The 23,416-nt window shown below is 38.8% G+C and overlaps 2 protein-coding genes across 6 annotated transcripts; one reads left to right on the top strand and one right to left on the bottom strand.

Moving 5' to 3' along the window:
• Positions 1–377: 377 nt before the first annotated feature.
• nphs2 (NPHS2 stomatin family member, podocin) lies at positions 378–7,841 on the bottom strand. Of its 2 annotated transcripts, none has more exons than XM_046858460.1 (9): positions 7,677–7,841; positions 4,820–5,352; positions 4,622–4,725; positions 4,484–4,556; positions 4,133–4,215; positions 2,617–2,820; positions 1,160–1,215; positions 957–1,035; positions 378–723 (listed from the first exon to the last, which is right to left on the bottom strand). In XM_046858460.1, the coding sequence occupies exons 2-9, from the start codon at positions 5,127–5,129 to the stop codon at positions 457–459; spliced, it is 1,176 nt and encodes a 391-aa protein (XP_046714416.1). In that variant the 5' UTR covers positions 5,130–5,352; positions 7,677–7,841; the 3' UTR covers positions 378–456. The 2 variants fall into 2 exon arrangements, with proteins under 2 accessions (XP_046714416.1, XP_046714418.1); XM_046858462.1 differs by having other exon boundaries at positions 4,820–5,301.
• tdrd5 (tudor domain containing 5) lies at positions 7,234–22,988 on the top strand. Of its 4 annotated transcripts, none has more exons than XM_046858458.1 (17): positions 7,235–7,434; positions 7,849–8,094; positions 9,351–9,830; positions 9,928–10,064; positions 11,508–11,591; positions 11,669–11,725; positions 12,252–12,408; positions 14,525–14,667; positions 14,863–15,056; positions 16,148–16,357; positions 16,472–16,538; positions 16,624–16,821; positions 19,215–19,352; positions 19,731–19,811; positions 19,895–20,038; positions 21,326–21,464; positions 22,297–22,988. In XM_046858458.1, exons 2-17 carry the CDS (start codon positions 7,866–7,868, stop codon positions 22,485–22,487), a joined length of 2,649 nt encoding a protein of 882 aa, XP_046714414.1. In that variant the 5' UTR covers positions 7,235–7,434; positions 7,849–7,865; the 3' UTR covers positions 22,488–22,988. The 4 variants fall into 4 exon arrangements, with proteins under 4 accessions (XP_046714415.1, XP_046714414.1, XP_046714412.1 ...); XM_046858456.1 differs by having other exon boundaries at positions 7,236–7,434; positions 19,203–19,352; XM_046858457.1 differs by having other exon boundaries at positions 7,239–7,314; positions 19,203–19,352.
• Positions 22,989–23,416: the final 428 nt, after the last annotated feature.

Genomic DNA, 23,416 nt, shown 5'->3' with positions numbered 1-23,416 from the left:
ATATATATATATATATATATATATATATATATATATATATATATATATATGAGGCATTTGAGTATATAATAAAATATTGTTTTCGACCAACATGATCTTTGAAATTTTAATTATCATACAGTTTTGAGTGAGTTTTAACTGTGTGGTTGTAGATGCACTGCCTATTTCAAGTGATTATATCAATTACTGTGTATAAATAAAGAGTTAAAAGCAATTCCAATGGGCAGAATGTGGATCAAAACATGAATTTATTTAAAAGGTTTACAATTTTTTTTCTAATATACAAGTATTATGTGGACAAATGTTTGTGGACACCTGACTATAAGATTGGTATGTGCTTTTTCGAGCATCCAATTCCACATTTAGACTCCATACATATATATATATATCAATGAACACCTTCAATAAACAATAAACTAATAGATTCTAATATTCTACCATTTTCCTATTAACGCATTACATCATTGGGGAGTCTTTAACTGTTTTCCCTGAGATGTCTCTTGCTGGCTGGTTTTGATTGGAGGAGCTGCTTGTATCTGGCAGCTGAAGTGGCTGGTTGAGGAGGTCTGATGGGATGCTGAGGAGCACAGCAGGTTGGTTCGAGTGCAGTGTGTGGAGAAGCTGGAGAAGGCGTAGCTGGACGGCCAGAGGAGAGTCTGACAGCGAGTCAACGGAGGCCTTTAAAGCCTCACACGTTGCCTTTTCACCCTCTGCTGCAATTACCTGATAACACAACACACCACACACACCACATACACACACATTATAGGCTCGTTCACAAATATCCCACTGCTGCAACGACATCATTTTCACAGGAATCTTTTTTATTTGCTAATTTGTTTAGAGCAAAAAAATTTAATCACCGCCTCAGAACCAAATCCCACTGTAATCTCACACTCCAAAGTGAAGTAGAATTATTAATTTGAACGATTATAGATATAATTTAATCTTCTTACTTTAATTTTGGCCTGTCTCTTGGCTTCGGCCTCAACGGCAAAGTTTTGCTGAAGCTCAGCTGGTAGACAGAGGTCCTCTCTACAATTGGAAATAAGAGGCACATGTTTCTCACCCAGCAATTGACTAAAAAGTATTTATAGCATCGTTTAGGATTGTATGTTTAAACAACTTATTGATGTAGGACTTTTATCTGACAACCTACATCTCAGCTCTCTCCACTTTAATTCCCCACTTGCAGGTGATGGAATCCACTGCAACCTTGAGAGATTCAAAGTAAAATATAATAAGACACTCAAAAAACACTCATAAATACACTATATGGAAACATTTTCAGATACCTGACTTTCCCAGCCATACGTGGTTCTTCCCTCAACTACACATAACCTTTGAAGGTGCTTTAATGAAATGTTTTCTTCACCTGAACCAGGAGACCCAAAACTGTTCCAGCATGACAATGTGCTCAAATCAAGCTTCATAAAGATTTGCTTTACACGGTTTGGAAGCAGTGGTGGAAAAAGTACACAAACCATGTAGTTAAATTAAACTAAAGATTCATTCAGTTAAATGTGACTCCAGTAAAAGTCAAACTTTCACTTGAATAAAAGTACAAAAGTTTTTGCCTTCAAATGTACTTAAGTATCCAAAGTGCTATGATTTATTATAACTATAATGTTCCTGTTATCATTTTTATCACAAGATTCTTTACTTAATCACCTCAGTTGATGTGAAAAGACTCGAATGTGACTCTCAGCACACTGATCTATTAATAGAATGATATTAATGACTCAAACACTGATTGATTTCTATTACAATCATCATGACCCCAAAACCTTTTAAACTACTTCAAACTACTACAAATTCAATTCAAATTCAAATTCAAATAATCCCACGTGTGTTGTGGCGAATTCGAGTCTGGAGTTTCTTCATCATTTATTCCTCTCTAAATGTTCTGCTTGATGTTGAACTGATGTTGAACTGTACGTTGGTGATCAGTAAATACAATTAAAAGTCCAAACCAGAGCGAGCGCTCAACCCTGATTAGTGACTTTCTGCATTAGTGACATGTTTTTATCCTCATAGATAAAAAGGAATGACTGATTTCATAAAATGTTGACTAAAAAGTACAATATTTGACTTTGAAATTAAGTGAAGTTAAAGAAAAATTCTCCCCAAACGGAAATCCTTAAGTAAAGTACACATATGCGGAAACGCTAGTAAAAGTACAGTAATGAATTACATTTACTTCCTTAATGTCCACCACTGGTTGGGAGTCTGTGGAAGAGCTTGACTGAGCTCACATCTATTGAACACCTTTAAGATCAATGTCATCTCACCTACATCGGTACGTGACTTTACTAACACGCTTGTGACTGAATGACTCTCTATAAACACCCTCCCAAAGAACTAGTGGATCATCTTCCCTGAAGAGTGGAGGTTTTAATAACAGCAAATGAGGACCAAATGTGGACAGGAACATTCGAAAGGCTCATACTAATCTTAAAGTTAGGTGTCCACAAACGTTTGGAGGTATAGTGTAATTATATACTGTATGTTACTGTACATATACTATATACTGTATAGCAGGAACTATTGAAATAAAACACTGATGGAACCCTGGCATTAGATTTAATCTTCTAAGAGAGCATTGGTGATGTAAACCTGGATCTGGTGGGCAACTTCACTCCTGTTCTGCAGTATGTTGGTGAAAGTGTGATGGGCCAGAACCTCCCTGACCGAGACCTGAACCAGCGCCTGCAGCACAGCGGGAACTCCTGCCAGGGACGAGCAGCACACAGACACGTTCTCAATGCGGTAGTAGCACACTGAACTCGCCTCTGTGCAAACCAAGTCTTCTGTCACCACCTGGAAGGACACGTGATGAAGGACACATGATCAAAATCGCCACTGGAGAACATATAATACCGTATTAAAATATTTCTAAATATGTTCAAAAAATGCTTAAGGAGCTTTTAGCCTGCATGGATATAGTGGACATCTCGTAAATTTAGAAAGCAATCAAATTCCTACTAAGTTTACTGTATATTGTTAATTAATTTATTGTTATTCCTTCAATTAATCTTAATTATACAGATTTTTTTAGCAGTCTGTGAAAAAGTTTTCGTATATTTAATAATTAAAAAAAATATATATATGAAAATAATACATTGTGTAAATACTCCTACACAGGTCCTAAATTCTTCTGTTAATAAAATTTCTTTCCTATATTCATATACACTATAACAGGTGGTACTAGTTTATAAATAAATATATATATATCATAACAATCTAAATGTCATGTGTAAAGTATGGAAAACTAAAAAGAAAGAAAGAAAGAAGGAAAGAAAGAAAGAAAGATATAGGAAAGAAAGAAAGAAAGAAGAAAGAAAGAAAGAAAGAAAGATATAGGAAAGAAAGAAAGAAAGAAAGAAAGAAAGAAAGAAAGAAAGAAAGAAAGAAAGAAAGAAAGAAAGAAAGAAAGAAAGATATAGGAAAGAAAGAAAGAAAGAAAGAAAGAAAGAAAGAAAGAAAGAAAGAAAGAAAGAAAGAAAGAAAGAAAGAAAGAAAGAAAGAAAGAAAGAAGAAAGAAAGAAAGAAAGAAAGAAAGAAAGAAAGAAAGAAAGAAAGAAAGAAAGAAAGAAGAAAGAAAGAAAGAAAGAAAGAAAGAAAGAAAGAAAGAAAGAAAGAAAGAAAGAAAGAAAGATAGAAAGCACCTGCAACAGCACCCATGTGGCTGAATATTAGCACAAATCTTCACAAAATCTAGTGAAACATCTTTCCAGAAGTGTGGAGGTTTTTTTAACAGCAAATTAGGACTAAATGTGGAATGGACTGTTCAAAAGAACCGCAAACTAATCTTGTAGTCAGGTGTCCACATACTTTAGGCCATACATATTAAGAGTTCAGTGTATTATGTTGCAATGCAACTATTTATCCAACATAAGCAGATGGTATGAGCTTTGAGTATTTAATAAACATAAAAAAAAATAAAAAACAGAAAATAAAAGAACATTTCATAAGACAATGGTATTCAAGTTCATTGTTATATTTTTAAAATATTTTTATTTGCCCTTAAAATGATTCATAGACTGAGATGTCCATGCCAGAGCATTACATTAGGTTTAAACAAAATTCAAACAGGAAGAGTGTAGAGCAATGATAAGGTCAGAAAAGTTACCGAGTGAGATGGAACCTTCAGCATCTTTAATCTGATGTCCACTTTGTGACAAACATCCAAAAGTGGGAGGTAAAAGAGCAGCCCTGTGGCAAGATATAAATAAATAAATAAATAATTTTTATAATATTTCAAATAATAATAATAATAATAAAATTTCTCTCATCAAATAAATAAAGAAATAAAAAGCCAGTTTCCGCAGTTACAAAAAAAAGAAATTAAACGCATACAGAACAACACTGGTCCTTCAGGTCTGATTATAACCTTAAAAAAAGAATAAAAGCTACGCTACGCTACACTTTCCAAAATACCTGAAAGGTAAAAAAAAGAGATAGCATTCAGGCTCAGAAGTACCTGGTCCCCTGGGTTTTCTTTGTAGCAGGTGTCCAAGTCTAAAGACCACGGCACGCTCATGCTCTCGTACAATCTGTTAAAAATACTTACATTAATACAATTTATAGATTTTAAATATTAGAAACATTAAGTACTTACCTTTACACAGAACCAGATGGACACGGGAAAGAAGAATATCACTGTGGCGAGAGCTGCGATGGTAAGAAGGAGCTCGAAAACCCCAAGGCTCCGTGTCTTCAAGGCTGAGTTGTGAATTAAAGTTGATGTTTGATTGCTGTTCTCTGATTGTGTGTGAAAGTATTTTCTGTGTATGTGCACAACGTATGTGTAACTCACCCTCTTCGTTCCAGTCGCTCTCCAAAAGGCACAGCAACTCCTTGCTGTCTCTGATTGTGCTCTGTCTCACACTGTCTACGTTGATCACGGTGGACGACACTTCCTTGACGTCCTCATTATTGTGCTCTTCGTCTGCTTTTTCCCTCTTATTCCTCTCTTTTCTTTTGTGTGGCTCGTGGAGTTTCACCACCTTGTCCACTTTGTGTTTTCTGTCTCTGGGCTCTCTCTTGGCCTGTACGGCTTTTGGAGGAGGTGGTGGAGGTATCTTTTCTGTCCTTCTCTCCATCTCACTCTCTTTCATCAGGAGCATCAGCCCCTTTGCTTGGTGAAACCAGGAGTGAAAGTTTTCTTTTGAGCTGTTGTGATTAGCGAAGAGCCTGCAAACGTTTTACATTGTGCTTTGTGGCTGACGAAGAGGGCAGGAGGAGGACTTCCGACAGATTGAGGAGGAGGAGGAGGAGGGAGACGATGGTCCAATCAAACTGCCCATAAAACAAGCAGCAACGGAGCATTACCATTCTAAATGAATAAACCTGCCATTTCACACAAAATATTACAAATAAACCTATTTGTCTCAAAAAAAGTATATACAGTATATTATTCTGTACAATAGATAATACAATAATGATGCACTTCACAGCTCCGAGGTTTAATCTCGAGTAGCTGTTGTGACCTGATTGCACAAAGACATTGCGTTTACTCTAAATTGAATAAATGACGATGTCGGTGTGTATGCCGTGAGATAGACTGGCATTCTCTCCAGGTTGTATTTGTGCCTGGCACCCGGTACTTCTCAGGAATGAGCTCGGCATCTACTACAATTCTGACTAGAATAAGGCGCATGCTGGATTTCTGATTTGCCATAACACTTTATCCTGGTCAAGAGTTGTAGTGGATGCATTTTATTGCTTGTTTAAGTAGGAGTGGTAGCTCAAAGGGTAAGTTGTTTAACTTTGGCTCAAAATGTTGTGAGTTCAAATCTCAGCACCACCAGGCTGCCACGGGTGGTTCCTTGAGCAAAGCCTGTACCCTCAACATCTCAGTGTATAAATGAGATCATCGTAAGTCGAGCTGGATATGCCATGAAACGAATGTAATTGTAAATTCTACCTTTTTGTAGGAAGTAGAAGCTGAGCAGGTAACGTGATAAACTTTAGATCGAAATATTGAGAAGTCAAATCCCAGCACCCCCATGATGCCCTGTTGGGCCCTTGAGCAAGGCCCTCAATTGCTCAGTGTTAAAATGTGATAAATGTAAGTAAGCCTGGATTTGCCTTAAGTGTTGCCTCTACCTTTGTAAGCAGTGGTAGTTTAGTGGATAAATTGTTGGGTTTTGAGTTCCCATCACATCCCAGCACCACCATGCTGCCAATGTTGGGCCTTTGAGCGAGGCCTGTAACCTTCAACTGCTCTATAAATAAGATAATTGTTAGTTGATCTGGATTTGCCATTAAACTAATGTAAGTGTAGTCAAATCAAGTTTATTTCTATAGCGCTTTTCACAACAGACATTGTCTCAAAGCAGCTTTACAGAAATCAACAGTGAAGGTGAATGATGTGTGTTTATCCCTGATGAGCAGCCATGGTGACTGTTGCAAGGAAAAACTCCCTTAGATACTATGAGGAAGAAACCTTGAGAGGAACCAGACTTAAAAGGGGAACCCATCCTCATTTGGGTGATATCAAGAGTGTGATTATAGTCTTTAAACAATACAGAACACTGGAGAGTGAGAACTAACATGAGCACTGGAGTGTGTGATTGTAAGTAATGTCCTTTCTACAGTCTTATGCAGTCATTGTGGTTATAAAACTAGGAGCTACTGAGCAATTAATAAAATCGCTCAACATTTGTGATCATCACAGATCCAACACCAGCTTCTCCATGCCAGAGCAATTAAACACTCAAGGAGGTCCAATGGCCAAACTCCACACATGAAGGGGGATACAATTAGTACTGGTACGTCTCTAGATGGTTCGGGATGTACTTATTTAAAGGAACTTCTTTAAAGGAAGTGTAAAAGTTTGGAGGAAGTTGGAGTTCAGTGGAGAAGGTGTTCAAGGTATCAAAATGTTGAGTTCGCATCCCAGCACCACCACCATGATGCAACTGATGGGCCCTTAAGCGAGGCCCCATAGAGCCAAATGTACGCAAAACCGAATGTAAATTATATGTAAATCATAATATAATATGGCAAAAAAATGCACTCTAACACTCGTATCTTCACATGGACATGAGGTGAAGTGTGTGCTGGAGGAGATTGTGCCAATTCAACCAAATGAGAAGAATCTGCTGATGGAGCACTTCTCTTTTATTCCAGTCTGAGAAAACATCCTCCCTGAGTTTTCAATTACAAAATTAATTACAAAGCCGTCCACCCACCCAATGTAATTAAATATTATGAAGTGTGTATTCTGGAAGATGTTCCACAGTGTCATGTGGGTGATTTCCCCCGGCAGTGGTGCGACTCAAGCCGGCTGCTCGAGCAGGGATGTCGGTAGGTGGGTTTGGTGTGCATTCGAAGCTTCGCTGCTGTTTATCTTTGGAGAAAATTAGGTGTTAGTGCCCGAGAAGTGGAAACCGAGATTCCGAGGACTTTAGGAAGCAAGTTTAAGAGGTAATTTAGTTTAAAAAAAAGTATTTTTCCCCCAAACTAATCGTTCAGATGATGAACATTTGAGCGTTTGCTAGCTTCCGGTTGTGTTCTTTATATATGTAAGAAATTTGACTTTGCTTTTCTAGCCAGGTAATTTTACTTATTTTTTAATATATATAGATAGATAAAGTTTCTTTTTAGCACATGTGTGTAAGCTAGCAAGTTAATTAGACCCTTAAATTCACCCGGCTAGTTCCACATACCTTAGGGAGGTGCTGGTTATACCAGGGGTCAGGCTGACATTTGTGTTTAAATGGTAACTTTTTAAGAGTATAATAATGTCAAAATAAAATGTAATGAATGTACAAATAATTAAACATTTATAATTTTCCTTTGAGAAAGAATTCCCATTAAGCCCCAACTATCTGTCTCTAGTATCCAGATGATCCAGGATGGACCCTGAGCATCTCCTGAGCAATGTGAAGAGAGATATTCGTGCTCTCCTTATCTCCTCCAAGCATGGCCTTTCTTCAGAGCAGCTCAGGAAGGACTACCAGAACATGCTGGGTCACCCCATACCCCTTAAGCTCCTCGGTTTTCGCTCGATGTTGGACATGCTCAGAGAAATGCCTGATACTGTGCGCTTGGACTACGCTCTCGACGGCACCGTTGTGTTAAAAGGTAAGGTCCGTTTGTTAAGGTGTGGTAGACCGTTTCATTCGTGATGTTCATTTGAATAAAAAAACGACTTTGTTTTCATTCTTTGATTGCTTCTCCAGGAGTACTTTTGAATCTGCATCAGGACCGTCGTCCACTGGACCAATGATGTGTAATTTAGAGATGCCTTTAGTAGTTGTTAGATTGGATCGTGCCTGAACTACAATTAATTCTCGGCGAGGTTTAGGAGAAGTCTCCAATGCGATGCCCGTGGTGTCTTTTCTGACAATTATATATACACATACTCTGGACAAAACCTGATCTAAAACCTCCTTATTTGGTAATTAAACTTGTTAAGCAGACAAGAACATCCATATACCTTGTACTAACGTCGTAAAGATCCTATCAACATTGCACACACACCCTAAAACTAACAGTAGTGTTTATAGCAGTGGAAGATAAAGAACACAAATTGAGTTAATGTATTTGAGTTAAAGTAGAGATCCACTTGGTATTTCACTTGAGTAAAAGTACAAAAGTTTTTGCCTTCAAATGTACTTAAGTATCCAAAGTACTATGATTTATTATAACTATAATGTTCCTGTTATCATTTTTATCACAAGATTCCTTTCTTAATCAACTCAGTTTATGTGAAAAGACTCGAATGTGACTCTCAGCACACTGATCTATTAAGAGAATGATATTAATGACTCAAACACTGATTGATTTCTATTACAATGATCATGAACTCAAAACCTTTTAAACTACTTAAAAAAAAGACGTAAATGAGGTCACGTGTGTTGTAGCGAGTTCGAGTCTGGAGTTTCTTCCATCATTTATTCCTCTCTGAATGTTCTGCTTGCTGTTGAACTGCTGCTGAACTGTATGTTGTGTACAGTAGTGCAGTTGTGTAAGTAGATCAAAAAGGAGTTTAAAACAGAGCGACCCTTATTGGTGACTGACCAGTTTTTATCCTCATCAATAAAAAAAAGGAACGACTGATTTTGCAAATTGTATTTCGGTAAAGAAAAGTCAAATATTTGACTTTCAAATGTAGTAAAGTACAAGTCTCCCTAAATGGAAACACTTCAGTAAAGTACAGATATGAGGAAAAGCTACTGTCCACTCCCTTTTTTTTTTTTTTGTTCTTTTCAAGAAATCGGAGAAAAATCCATACACGTTATATACGATGGTCTGAGGGTTTATGCAGGGTGTTTGTGTTTTGTGTAATGTCTAAATTGTTTGACATTGTTGATTTTTGCTTTTGTCTTTGTCTTTAGCAATTGGGAATGAGACCACGAAAGGCATTGAAGATCTCATTTCCAAGCAAAAGACCTGCAAACCCAAGCACAAGTTTAAAAGTGGCGGTTCCGGTTTGCTTCCATCACCTTCCCTCCATCACCAGGGCTCGTTCGTTCTCCCTCGTCGAGCTCACGCTCCTCCAGCTCTCTCCGCTCAGCTGCGCTCACAGCTCCGGCAGTTACTCATACATGGCCCCATAGGGCTTTCCCAGCTGGAGAGGTGCTATTCAATCCGCTTCGGCAGGCCTCTCTGTGTCGCACACTACGGCTTTTACTCCATCGCTGAGATGCTCGCCGCTGCTTCGGACATGATCACGGTGAAGCAGACTCGCATGGGCTCGCAGCTGATACTGAAGACCGAACACACGCCAGTCAGACAGATGCACAATCGATCTCCTGCACTTCCTAAACAGGCTACAGGAACATCCAGTCATCCAGTAATGAAAAAAATCACGTCTGGTCAGGAGATGTTTGTATTCTATTTTAGACGTACGCGGTTTAATGAAATAAATGCTTTTATGCGCTAATGAGTGATTACAAAATGTTCTTTCCGCAGAAGTACCTGGACAAATGGCAGTGCTCAGCAACAATCAGCCAAAAGCGCAGCAGAAAGCCAACAACACTGCAGCCATTAGAGTTCAGGAGATTGAACACATCCATCTTAAAAAGTCTTATGAGAAGTCTGTTGCGAAGGTTTTATTCGCTTTTTGATTCAATTTCTTAAATTCACAGTGTAAATCTAAGATTTCTTTTTTGCTGTGCTTTTTTTTATTATTATTTATAATATATAGTGTGTATATGAATACATTTCATTTATTTATTTCTATATTTTTTCAAATAATACCTGTTTTACAGATACAGTACATCAAATGAATCTGCATTATTTCACCCTGTCCCTGACATTTTTGATACATCAGAACATCCCTAGACATTTCCTCACTAGTTGGTTCTTCTCAATTGCACCTTAACCAATAAACTTTCGCTGCTAAGCAGTTCTGACCAGTCGAGCATCAACTCTTCAGCTGTTTAAGCTACAGGTGCTCGTCTGTTGGATCGGATCACACGCTCCTGATACTGACCGACAAGAGCTGCAGTTTTGGAGATGCTCTGACTCAGTCGTCTAGCCGTCTAGTCGTCACAATTTGTCAAACTCAAATCCTTTCATTTTTTTCCTGCTTCTGACATCAACTTTGAGGACAAAATGTTCACCTAATAAATAAATCCACCCACTAACAGGTGCCATGATGAACAGATCATCAGTGTTCTTCACTTCACCACTTGTTATAATGTCATACTTTATGCCTGATCCATGTATGTTCAATTCACTTCAGGTTTATTTAATCAGGTAGCACACTTTAAACAATAGAAATTGTCCCGACGTGTCAGAGAAAAATAGATTGTAAAGTTGTATGAGACTGTATTAGTTTGTTCCTCATTAATTTATTCCTAATGAGCGATACGCAAAAGAAAAACTACTTGAGACTGTATGAGGAAGAAATCTTCAGAGGACGCCTACCCCTGGACACACCAATGGAACTACTGTATAATAAAAGGACATTCGGTGCCACCCATCGAAAGTAAGAGTATGGGTTCCCTTTTAAGTCTGGTTCATTTCAAGGTTTCTTCCTCGTGCCATCTGAGGGAGTTTTTCCCTTTCCACAGTCGCCATTGACTCAATACAAGGAACAAACACATACGTTACAAAAAAAACACTTAATGGAACCCATCCTCATCTAGGTGCACTGAATGTCTATTTGATCTAGTATTCAGTTCATGGCACATGAAGCCAGGTATGCATTTAAACTTTTGGAAGATAGTTGTAGTTGGTTTAATCTGGACAAATGATCTCCCTTCCTTTCATTACAAAAGCAGGGCCATTTATGCTTTATTGGACTTTCTGATACAATTCCAAACCTTTGAACACAATGACAATCCACCACTTTATCATTGCCTTCTATTTGTCTTTGTCTTCTGCCAGTAAGGTTTCTTTTTTTTTTTTTGCTGATTTTTGTCCTTTAGACTGAATTTATGAATAGCAATGAACTCAGTGATGCTTTTCCATAAAATCAGTCACATTGAATACTCATTTTAATTATTTTGACTTTTTTTGTGTGTGTGTGTGTGTGTGTGTGTCAGCTTGAGGAGGAGTTCAGGAAGAGGCTTGTTGAAAGCGGAGACGCTGGCACGGTTAGTCAGGAGCTGAAAGAGAAGCTTCGAAAGGTCGGTCTGAGGAAAAGCTTCTTAACCCGTGTAGAAGTTACTGTACCACATATCATGTTCACTTGTATCTTCTTCAGGTCGTCGCTGAGCACGGTCAAGGCATGGCCATTCACAGTCTTCCTGGTGAATACAAGGTAATTCATACTATGGTATAGGCTTTTTTTTTGGGTAAATAGACTAGTTTATTAAAGACATTGTAGAAGATATTCAGTGTACTGTGGGAAGTTCTAGCTCAGTGGTTAAGACCTTTAAACAGAAGAGTTTAAATACAGGCTAATTGTAAGTCGTGCTGGATAAGTTTATAGCATAAATGCAAATTTACTGTATGATTATCAAAAATAATGTCATGTATGTGAACGATCTAAAGTAGGACTGGATTGGAGGTGGGCTTAATTTTTTTTTTAGCACTTTATACCTATTTTAATTGAACAAAAAATCAAAAGGTATTTTATTTGATATAGGGCTGGCCAATTTTTGGCCTTTATTTTTATAGTATCCCTCATCCCTATTTAGATGTCTCCTTATCACTTGTTGGTTTCACTGAACACCGCGCCTTGCGATCCGCTTGCGGCTCATCAGTTCGTCTCTTGCTTCTGTTAACAACCACAATAAATATAGTTCCTGTTTGTCACATACCAAGGTTTTATCTGTTTCTTCTAGAAAATGTACAGTGAGGACTTGCCCCTGGCTCAGTGTGGCTTCCTGAGTGTGACCGAGATGGTTGAAGCCCTCAGTGACACGTTCTCTGTGCAGCCAAGCACTGAAGAAGGAGCAAAGCACTTACTCATCATGGAACTCAAACCCAATGATCAACCAGGTGCTGCATTTACTGTATACGCCACCACATTCTACACCAACAAAATAGACCCTCGAGCAGAATCTCAGGCATTTTATAGGCAAAACTTTTGTGTTTTTTTGAACATCCCATTCCACATCTAGTCCCCATTTACTCCTTTAATAACCTTCACTCTTCTAGGAAGATGTTCCACTAGATTTTGGAGTGTGCTTGTGGAGATTTGTGGAAATTCATTCAGCCACAAGTGTGTTAGTAAAGTCAGGTACTGATGTAGGTGAGGTGAGGAGGCCTGGGGGTGCAGTCAGCTTTCACATTCATTCCAAAGGTCTTCAATAGGGTTTGAGATATACAGCAGGCCACTCAAGATCTTCCACTTCAACCCATGTAAAGCATATCTTTATGGAGTTCATGCAAATGAGCATTTTCATGCTGGAACAAGTTTAGGTCTCCTAGTTAAAGTAATAGGAACATTTCATGCTACTGTATCAAAAGACATTCTGCGGATGATATTGTGATTTGTGTAGTGAGCAGGTTGAGAAGAGCCTGGAGAGGTGGAGGTACGCGCTGGAGAGAAGGGGAATGAAAGTCAGTACGAATAAGACAGAGTACATGTATGTGAATAGAGGGAGGGCAGTGAAGGGGTGCGGTTGCAGGGAGAAGAGGTGGAGAAGGTGGAGGAGTTCAGGTACCTGGGGTCAACAGTGTAAAGTAATGGAGAGTGTGTAAGAGAAGTGAAGAAAAGAGTGCAGGCAGGGTGGAGTGGGTGGAGAAGAGTGATAGCAGGAGTGATTTGTGATAGAAGAGTATCTGTGAGAGTGAAAGGGAAAGTTTATAGGACTGTGGTGAGACCTGAGATGTTGTATGGATTAGAGACAGTGGCATTGAGTAAAAGACAGGAGGTGGAGCTAGAGGGAGCAGAGCTGAAGATGTTGAGGTTTTCGTTGGGAGTGACGACGATGGACAGGATTAGAAATGAGTTTATTAGAGGGACAGCGCATGTAGGACGTTTTGGTGACAAGGTGAGGGAAGCGAGATAGAGATGGTTTGGACATGTGCAGAGGAGGGACATGGGGTATATCAGTAGGAGAATGCTGAGGATGGCGCCACCAGGAAGGAGGAAAAGAGGAAGACCAAAGAGGAGGTTTATGGATGTGGTGAGGGAAGACATGCAGGTAGTTGGTGTGAAAGAGGCAGATGTAGAGGACAGGGGGGGTATGAAGACGGATGATCCGCTGTGAAGACCCCTAATGGGAGCAGCTGAAAGAAGAAGAAGAAGTATCAAAAGACATTCTACATAATTGTGTGGTGAAGAACCACATATTAAAAATACATGAAGATTATGGACCTTTAAAGAAGTAGATGCCGACCCCGCAAACATCCCGAACCAGCTAAAGACGTATCTGCGCCATTTGTATCCACTTAATGTAGAGTTTATGCATTGGTTCTCTTCAAATTTTTAAAGGCTCTGGCATGGAGAAGCTGGTGTTGGATCTATGATGATCTCAAATCTTGAGCTATTTTATGAGTTGCTCAGTAGCTCCTGGTTCAACATCATCAACTGATTGTATAAGAGTGTAGAAAGGACGTTACTCATAATCTTACACTTCAGTGCTCATGTTAGTTCTCACTCTCCAGTGTTCTGTATTGTTTAAAGATTTATGATTCAGCTCTTGATGTCACCCAAATGAGGATGGGTTTCCCTTTTGATTCTGGTTCCTCTCAAGGTTTCTTCCACAGAACATCTAAGGAAATTTTTTCCTTGCCACAGTCGCCCCAGGCCTCATCATCAGGGATAAATACACATCCTTCACTTTAATTCTTAAGTTCTGTAAAGCTGCTTTGAGACAATGTCCATTGTAAAACGCTCAATAGAAATAAACTTGAACATGTTTGACATATATCAACATCGTTTCACACCATAAGATTCAGTAATTCTGTATATATTCTTACTGGCCACTTTAATAGGAACACGTTCCTCCCTCATGCATGCGATTATCCGGTCAACCAATCACTGGTGGCAGCAGCACAAACTTGCTCAGATGCAGCTCAACATTCAGTTCTTGAATAGCAGAACTGGAATTTGAATTATAAATGAAGGAACATGAATAAGGAAGATCTTCACTACAAATTTTTGCAGCTTTCTCTCAAAACCCTTCCACCGAGGGACAATACTTAAGCTGCAATGACGGGGACTGGGCGTGTCAAGATGATGGAGGAGCGTCCATGGATTCTTTAGAGTCCGACCCTGAGATGGAAATCGCCACCAAGACCATCCATCAGGTGCATGTTTTGTTTAGGTCATGTTGATTGCTATATATACAAACAATAAAGCATTTAGGCATTTGGTAAAGGTCTCATTTGCAAGTTGTAAAGATTTTTTAAAGGCCATTACTATAAATAAGAATAGGGTTAGGGTTAGGGCTAGACTATGGGATGCAGAGTTTGTTAGGAATGTTTTTCTGTTTTATGATTCAGAAACCGGTAGACATTTTCGCAGTCACGGTTCCTCTGGATGCGCTGCAGTGCCAGAAGCTAAAACCTCCCAATCGCTGGAGAGAACGAGAGCTGGTGCCTGTCGTGGTGGAGAAGATCGAGTCCCCCAGTCTCTTTTATGTCCGTTTGGAAGACCAAGACTCCCGCACCCTGGAGCACATGATGTTTGAAATGAGGTTTTTGCTCATTTTTATACAAATGAATTCAACATTCAGCTGATCAGAAAAGTATTGAATATTGTTATGGTTGTTTCGGTAACTCTGGTATGTGCTTTTCGAGCATCGCATACCACATTTAATCCCAGTTCGCTCTTATAATTTCCTCCACATTTCTGGGAAGATGTTCCACTAGATTTTGGAGTGGGTTTGTGGAGATTCGTGGAGATTCATTCACACACAAGGGTGTTAGTAAATCAGGTACTGATGTAGGTGAGCTGAGGAGGCCTGGTAGTGCAGTCAGTGTTCACATTCATCCCAGCGGTGTTCAATAGGGTCGAGGTGATCATTTGAAGTCTCCCATCCTTCAGGAACGTATTAAGTGGCAATGCCAGTGGTATAAAAAAGAAACTAAAGCTAGCACAGTGTCATTGTGGCCACTCGCTCCGTACTGAAAATACGATTTGTATACGGTTCTGAGCGAACGAAAATAGGTAGAATATTTATTTAATCGTATTTAATTTGTGCCAAATTTGTTAACAAATGTATTAAATTTTTATTATTTTTTTTAATAAACTTAATTTAATCGATACTATAAAAAAGTGAACTGGATTCATTTGATTTATTTAATTCAAATTTTATATATTTCATTTTAATTTATTTTTATTTTATGAAATATAGCAAAATTATTTTAGATATATTTTTTAAACCAAGCAGCCATTTTATTTACAATTGTTTAAAAAAAAAAAAAATGTAAACAGTTGATGTTCACAAATGTTAATAATAACAATAATAATAAACTGCGTAAATAAAAAAACACCAGCAATTTTATGTTTTGCCCAAACCGTACCGAAATCACACCGAGCCGAGTCGTTAAAAAACTGAGGTACGTCCCGAACCGTGATTTGTGTACGTTACACCAACAATCGGAACGTATCGTATCATGATGTGTAGGTGGAATTGACATAAAAGGCTGTTATTAAACTGTTAAATCATATTGAAGTGTTTCCCCATAACTGACCTTGATCTTATTGTGACTGACTGATTTTTGAGATGTGATTTTTTTAACAGAAAGCTGTTTCCTATCTGAAAGAGGATGTGTTTGTTTGTAGGAGTTGTTATTCCTGCCAAGAGGTGGCTGAGCGATACCGGCTCCCAGATGCGTACGTACGACCAGGGCAGGCGTGCTGCGTGGCTCCAGGAGACACTTGGTTCTACCGGGTGGTGATCCACCGGCTGCTCAACACCAGTGAGGTGGAAGTGTACTACGTTGACTTTGGAGATCTCACTGCTGTCAGCAGGAGCAGGCTGCAATTTCTCAAGTTAGCTCTTTATAATAACAGCGCTGTGTCTTTTCATTTTTACGACTAGAGAAAGTGAATTTTGTATATGAAAACTGGATATTATATTTGCCTGGATGAATTTTTTTACACGAGGTCATGCTATGCTGAGCTTCCAGTACAAGCTGTTCCATGCGTACTTGCTGGAGCGAAGCCAGTTAAGGTAATATAGCAGTGTCTCGATATTTCATTTGTAATGCCATTTTACATCACTTTCCATGCTTCACCCTGTTTTGGTTTTATAACAGCGCGTCTGGAGTAAAGAAGCCACCAGCTCCTTTCAGAAGCTGTGCTATGACCGCACCCTGGTGGCTGCCATTCACAGCTACCAGCATGACTTCCTGCTCACTTTCCTGTGTGACACTCAAACCGAGGAGGATCTCTACATCCATAGTGTGCTTGAGGCAGAGGGTCATGCTGTAGCCTGCTCTGCTGTTAGCACACCGGTGAGAAATCTATCACACTCAGTGTATATCTTCAGTATATTCCAAATAACCAAGTGCTATATATATATATATATATATATATATATATATATATATATATATATATATATATATATATATATATATAAATAATATATTTTATTTTAATTTGGCGTGTTTATAATTATTGCTTTTTGACATCAACAATCATTCAACAGTTTCTTTGTACATTTTTATAATTATGGCTGCAACTAATAATTATTTTAGGAATCGATTTTTATTTAGTATTTCAATTGAAAATTACAAACCCTTAAACTATATGTACCAAATTTGAAGAGGTGGAAAGTAATGAATTACCGTATTTTCCGGACTATAAGCCGCTATTTTTTTATATTTCCTGGGTTTTTCCCGGTTTCACAAACTTCAAGCCAAAAAACTGAGCCCCATACCATTAGACCAATAAAATTGCAGAACGGGTTCAGGTGAACCAATGAAACCCTTTATATTAAATCAGATGCGCTCCCACTGAATCGGGCCGCACCACATCATAAATATGGATGATGTTTCTCTGACGTTTGACCTGCCGCTCACTCGGACTGTCTACAGGAAATGTGAATCATTCGTCACGCTGAAAACAACCGGGCATGAAAACACACTTCACCTGTGTTCTGAGCTGCACGGCATCGGGAGAAAAGATTCACCGATGATGATTTTTAAACGCACGGCGATGCCAAAAGATAAACTCCCGAGAGAAATAGTTGTGAAAGGAAGGAGGAAGACAGTGAACAATGACTTTCTTGGTAGGCTACTGTTTAGATACAAGCCGTGTCACAGACACTGTCTTTCATTAAAGCCTGTGTAAAGTTCATTAGTTTCAGTGTAGACCTGCGGCTTATAGACAGGTGTGGCGTATTTATGTTCAAAATACAAATCTTTGTCAAATTCAGTGGGTGCGGCTTATATTTGGGTGCGTTTAATAGTCCGGAAATTACGGTAGTTTATCTTTTTTTTTTGTAAAATGTCATTTTAAATGTACTTATTTTGTTTGAAGTATTGTACTTAACGTTTTGAATCAAATGTTAGAGTAAAAAAATAAATAAAAATTAGTAAAAAAAAATTACATTTAACAGGGGATTTGGTTTGTTTGTTTGTTTTTGCTGCGAAAGTGCACGACTCGTAGTCATGGAATATAGTGTTTTGTTAATTTTTTGTTTTTTGTACTTTAATTTGTAATGGTGTTCCTCGTTTGAGATTTATAAAAGAAAAGTAACACATTTTACTCTGAGTATTTTTTTTTTTTTTTTTTGCTTCGTTTTATTTTTAATTGAGTATTCATGATTTGAGAATTTTTAGACCGGTAAGTTTGCTTGTGCTTAAGTCAAATTTCATTGAGTAGTATATTTTATTACTCTTTCCACCTCTGCAAATATAAATACAAAAAAACCTGTAATTAATAATAATTGAAATAAAGATGTAAATGTTATAATATTAGTAATAAAGCACTCTTAAATAGCAGGTTGTTGCTATGTGGTTTCACCATTTACTGCTATTTATTAGCCATGTTTTCACAAACTACCAAATTTTTTTTGTTTTCTTTTAGAATTTGACACTTTGGCATTCGACTTTGGCAATTAAAATATTTTTGTAATGAAAAAGTGAAGTAATGGTGTTAATACGTGTCACTGTAATTTTTGTAGTATTATATAAGTAGTCAGATTTTCAACAACCTTTATGTCAACTTTGATTTTGCGTAAATTGTTGCAGCTCTCTTTATAATTAATAAAAAAATTATGCTAATTATGTTCATTTGTTTGCGAGGTAGTCAACGATCAAAGGAAACAAATCAGTCAGGATTAGAGGTCAACTGATTTATCGGTTTCGAGGATCAATTGGCAACAATAGTTTATTGCTGAAACTACTGGCTATCGGCAAAAGTCTATACTGATAGTTTTTCCGGGTTGCGGCTGAAAAGGACCGCTGTCATTATACAATACGAGAGCGGGCCTCTAGAGGGGAATCACTGATGCCACATGCTTTTATTTTGAAGTGAGACTGTACGCTGCATGGACAGCACTATATTATATTTAATAATTATTATTTATTCATTATATCATTGTATTTATATTTAACTAAGGACATAAAAAAATACTGTACAAATAGATTATGTTTGTTTGCTTTTATCCAGCATTTATTTTACTATTGTTTGATTAATCGGTTATCTGCAAGTACAATCCAAACTAGATATCGGGCGACCTCTAGTCAGGATATTGCCATCTTCGTGCACTCTTCTCATTTGCATATTTTACCATTTGATTCAAAGCACTTAAATATTTTACCTATCTGTAAGGATGATGATGAAAAATGTTATTTATTGCTCCACATTATTTCTGTATGGCTTTGAGATGTTCCAACAGTTCAACCCCGTGGCTCTTTACCTCGGCGAGGGGCAGCTTGAGGAAGTAAATGACGGAGTTGCAGCAGTGGCATCTTCTCCTAATGTCACAAGTCTTACACAACACCTTCAGCCAGATGCCTCCACAATACGCAGTCAGGTACATTTGCTAGTTTATTGTAGCTAGCATTACTTAATGTATTGGACATCCTCGAGAAAAGGAACACTGGGCGACGGGCCAGTTAGTTCCTGGCTCTTTGTAATTTACTCAGGCCCTCAGGACCAGCGGCATGCAGCCAGGTTCTTTCTGCTGAGACGGTAAAGTGAGGAATTAGAGGGACGCATTATTGGACAGCAGTCCAATCTGTTTTTAGGACCCATATATCACCTGTCTCTCGAAGCACCCACTGCGCTTCATGAGTATCACTTGTTCTAAACAGCGCATTTGTTGATGTTTAATTCGCTGCGATGTGATCAATACGGCATGTTTGTCGCTTGCTGATAATTTACACTACCTGTGAGCATGTTTATCTGCCAGGTTTTGACCGAGAATTCAACGCATAGCCAAGAAATGACTCTTTTGGATCTTCCTGCGCTGGAGTTCATCGACGTGGCTCAGGTCGGCATCGGTAAAAAAAAAAAAAAATCTCTCACAATTGTGTCGTTCTCTGTCGAGCTCATGGTGCATCGTTATTGATCCAGGGGAAAAACTCTAAGCCGTTGGATCCATTGCTGAACAAAGAGCCAGCAAGCTTTGGTAACTGGGAGCAGGGATGGAGAAAGAAGGCTAATATAGATGATCAGAAGCCAGAGTTTCTTCAGAATGGACGAGAGGAGAGTGCAACAGTAAGAACAATCTTCATCTCTAGTACATTCTTCTGATTTCTTCTCAAGATGAGGGCATTCTGTGTTTAGATCAGTTCATTGCTTTTATAATAAGCAGATGTTCCACTGGATTTAGTAAAGATTCATTCAGCCACAAGGGTGTTTGTAAAGTCAGGTACTGATGGAGGTGAGGTGAGGAGGCCTGGGGTGCAAAAAAATAGCCCTTAAGCCAAGAAGATGTAAGAGGCACAGGACAGAATTCATAATGAGGAAATATAAATAGAGCCTATACGGGACGCCTGAATTTTCCAGTCATATGCGGTTCTTCCCAAAACCTGTTACCACAATTCTGTCTGCGGAGCATAATATTTGACCTTGACTTGAACTCAGAGACCCAAACCTGTGCGAGCTCTTATGAACATATGGTTTACATGAGTTGGAGTGGAAGATCTCGTGCTGTAGAGCTCTGATCTCAACCCTGCTGAACATCATGAATGTGAACGTTGACTGCACCCACAGGCCTCCACACCTTACATACATCAGTACCTGACTTTATAACACGCTTGCAGCTAAATTAACCTCGACAAGCACCCTCCAAACTCCTCCCAGAAGTATGGAGTTTAATATAACAGGAAGTAGGGAATAAATGTGGAATTGGATTTTTAAAAAGCACATACCAATTTTATGGTCTACAATTTTTATACATATGGCAAAGTGGAAGCTCAGTGGTTAAGGCTTTGGATTACTGGTCAGAAGATCGGGTGTTCAAGCCATGATATTGCCAAGCTTCCACTTTTGGGGCCCTTAAGCAAGGCCCCTGACCCTGTGCGCTCCAGGGGCCCTGTATCTTGTCTGACCCTGCATTCTAACCCCAACATAGAAAACATAGAACCCCATAGAAAGAATTTCACTGTGCTTTAAATTACATATATGACAAATAAACACTTTTTTTCCTTTTTGATATAGAATGGACATCTTTATTTACACATAAAGGAGTTAAATATATATTTTTTTCTGGCATGTTTTTGCAGAGATTTGCAATTCATACTCATTATTTCTCTTCAGACTCAGACGTAGGGTTTTCCCCCTCCAAGTGTTTACCACTGTCTTGTTTTCGCTGAGTGTAAATCAGCGCTCATTTCTCTGTCCCCTAAGATGCAGTCCCGGTTAACCGTTAATTAAAAAGGGGCAATCGGCTTGTCTATCCCGGTCTTATGAAGCACTCAGCTCATAGCCAATTATGTGACCACTGAATGTAACCACTCGGGTAATAGACCCATGCTAAAGCATTTCTGAATGCTGTTGCAGACTGAAGTGTTATCTATCAAACCGGAGAAGGATACACAGCCTGTTTTGGAGAGTGAGAAAACTCAAAAACCGGCCGCAAACCAGCATGTGGTCCGTGATCAGACTCCGGGTCCGATCTCCAGCTGCATCGGACACACGGGTACGGAACAGAGACACTTCACGCTAACACTATTGCATTACATTACTGAGGACTGTAAGCATTTTTATGGTCAGCTAGATGTCTTCTGTTTAGAAACTGATGTGTGTGTGTGAGAAATTGAGCTATACAAGGTGGTATAAAAATATTTGGAGACTAGTTTTGTAGCACGCCAGCAGATGGCAGCACAAGGCTGCACGCACAGTCATGGGAAGCACCGACCTTCATACGTCCGTATGCCAAAAGCTGTGCAACTGATGCTATTCTGACCACGGGTTTCTCGCCGTGTAGGGACGCGTAGGGGTGTAGTTTCAACTTTTAATTTTATAGATACTTCACTATGTTGTTGAGATCTTTATACTGACTGGTTCCTCTGATGCCCTGATGGAGATCTCATCAATGAGAAACCACTCGCTGCTGCTCCAGTCTCCATCCGTGTACAGTATGATATCCTCAACAATCATGAAACTGGAACGAATGGATATTCGGTGTCACCCAGATGAGAATGAAGTTTCCTTTTGAGTCTGGTTCCTCTCAAGGTTTCTTCCTTATATCATCTTTATTCATCACCTCTGTCACATCTGGGTCGCTCATAGGGAGAAACTTATAGAAAATTTATATACAAAATCAAGTTTTTTCTGCAAATCTGCTTTCTGACAGAAAATTGCTCTTTTTAATTTATTGTTGCTATAGCCACAGGGACACTCTACATGATTGAGATTCATCTCCTTGAATTTCCCAGCATGACTTGGGGCAAAATTTAAAACCTGTTTTGCGTAATGTCTCCGCTGTCATTGTTCATAGTGTTTTCTGTTTATTCTTTTTTTCTTATTAGGTCCACAAATGTCTGCTGAATTGTTCCAGCCTCTGTCCACCAACCTGATGTTTTCTATGTTCAGCTCTGGAGACAAGCCAAATCAGGAAGCTCTGTTTCTTCGCCACGTGTCCCCTCTTGCACTGGGCCCCTCGGCCCGCATGGCAGCCGGATCAAACCTGCTCCAATGGTACACACACAAACAGGTTTAAAATCCACCCCATTGCCCCTCCTGGCGGTTGCCTATCCGCCCACCTGCCCATGCTGACCTGCCCCAGCTACGCCCATTCCTTTAGAGCGAGGCGGAGTTACGCAGACGCGGTTCCGAAAGTTATCCATGTTTGTATTATGTTAAATGTTGGTGGTTTTTTTTTGTCCGCTTTTTTTTTTGTTGTTATTGGAAATGTCATGAAGGAACATCCAGATTGTAAAATCAACCGTATTATTGAAACATTATCGAGAGAGAAAATGCAATATTGTTTGCGACTGATACATTTTTTTTTATCTAATGACTTCTCTCATATATTAATTCATTATTATTGTACTTTCTAAGGTAGAATTTGTGTTTTTTTGTTTATTTCTAACTTTCCATTTTATCTGTTTTTCAGTTTTAAGTAAAGTTACATGTACGTTGTTTCGAATTGTTATTATTTCCTTGTTTGGGGAGAAAAAAACCCAGCAGCACCTGTAAAGAGTCTGTTTTTTTAAGAAGACACACATGTTCCTTTTGTTTCTATGCGACAAACTCAGTAATGTAATGATTTTCTTTGAGCAACAAATCTATAGTTCTATAATGTTGTAGATTTCTCTCATTCCTGTGATGCAGTTCAGTAGGATTTAGGTGTGGTGACTGGGCAGGTGGTTCCATGATAGATATCACTCCAGACGACCGTCTGCTCTGTAAATAACGCTTACAGAACTCAGACGTACGCTTCGGCTCATCGTCTCGTCGCTTCCAATGAGCCGCAGTCCAGACGGAACTGCATGGTGTTGAAGTATGGAATGAGAGACGTGTTGGTTCAGGATTTCTTTCACTTTCCAGAATACGTCTCCAAAACAACCCCAAACCATTAAGTGTGTGTATCTCAAAAACCATTAAAACACTACGTATATATTAGTTTTTCTTTCCCCAGCAGAGTTT

This window comes from Silurus meridionalis, chromosome 9, assembly GCF_014805685.1.
Source record: "Silurus meridionalis isolate SWU-2019-XX chromosome 9, ASM1480568v1, whole genome shotgun sequence".
Lineage (NCBI taxonomy): Eukaryota > Metazoa > Chordata > Actinopteri > Siluriformes > Siluridae > Silurus > Silurus meridionalis.
Note: the sequence above shows the minus strand (reverse complement) of the source record. Positions and strands in the feature narration are given on the sequence as shown.

Bases quoted from the DNA above. Each gene is read 5' to 3' on its own strand.
- nphs2 (XM_046858460.1), bottom strand. From the start codon at position 5,129: ATGCTCCTGATGAAAGAGAGTGAGATGGAGAGAAGGACAGAAAAGATA. The intron at 4,216-4,483 runs GTACTTCTGAGC...ATCTTGCCACAG, and splicing joins AAGAAAACCCAGGGGACCAG to GGCTGCTCTTTTACCTCCCA. The intron at 2,821-4,132 runs GTAACTTTTCTG...GTGTCCTTCCAG, and splicing joins TGAAGGTTCCATCTCACTCG to GTGGTGACAGAAGACTTGGT.
- tdrd5 (XM_046858456.1), top strand. From the start codon at position 7,866: ATGGACCCTGAGCATCTCCTGAGCAATGTGAAGAGAGATATTCGTGCT. The intron at 10,065-11,507 runs GTTTTATTCGCT...TGTGTGTGTCAG, and splicing joins ATGAGAAGTCTGTTGCGAAG to CTTGAGGAGGAGTTCAGGAA. The intron at 11,726-12,251 runs GTAATTCATACT...TGTTTCTTCTAG, and splicing joins GTCTTCCTGGTGAATACAAG to AAAATGTACAGTGAGGACTT.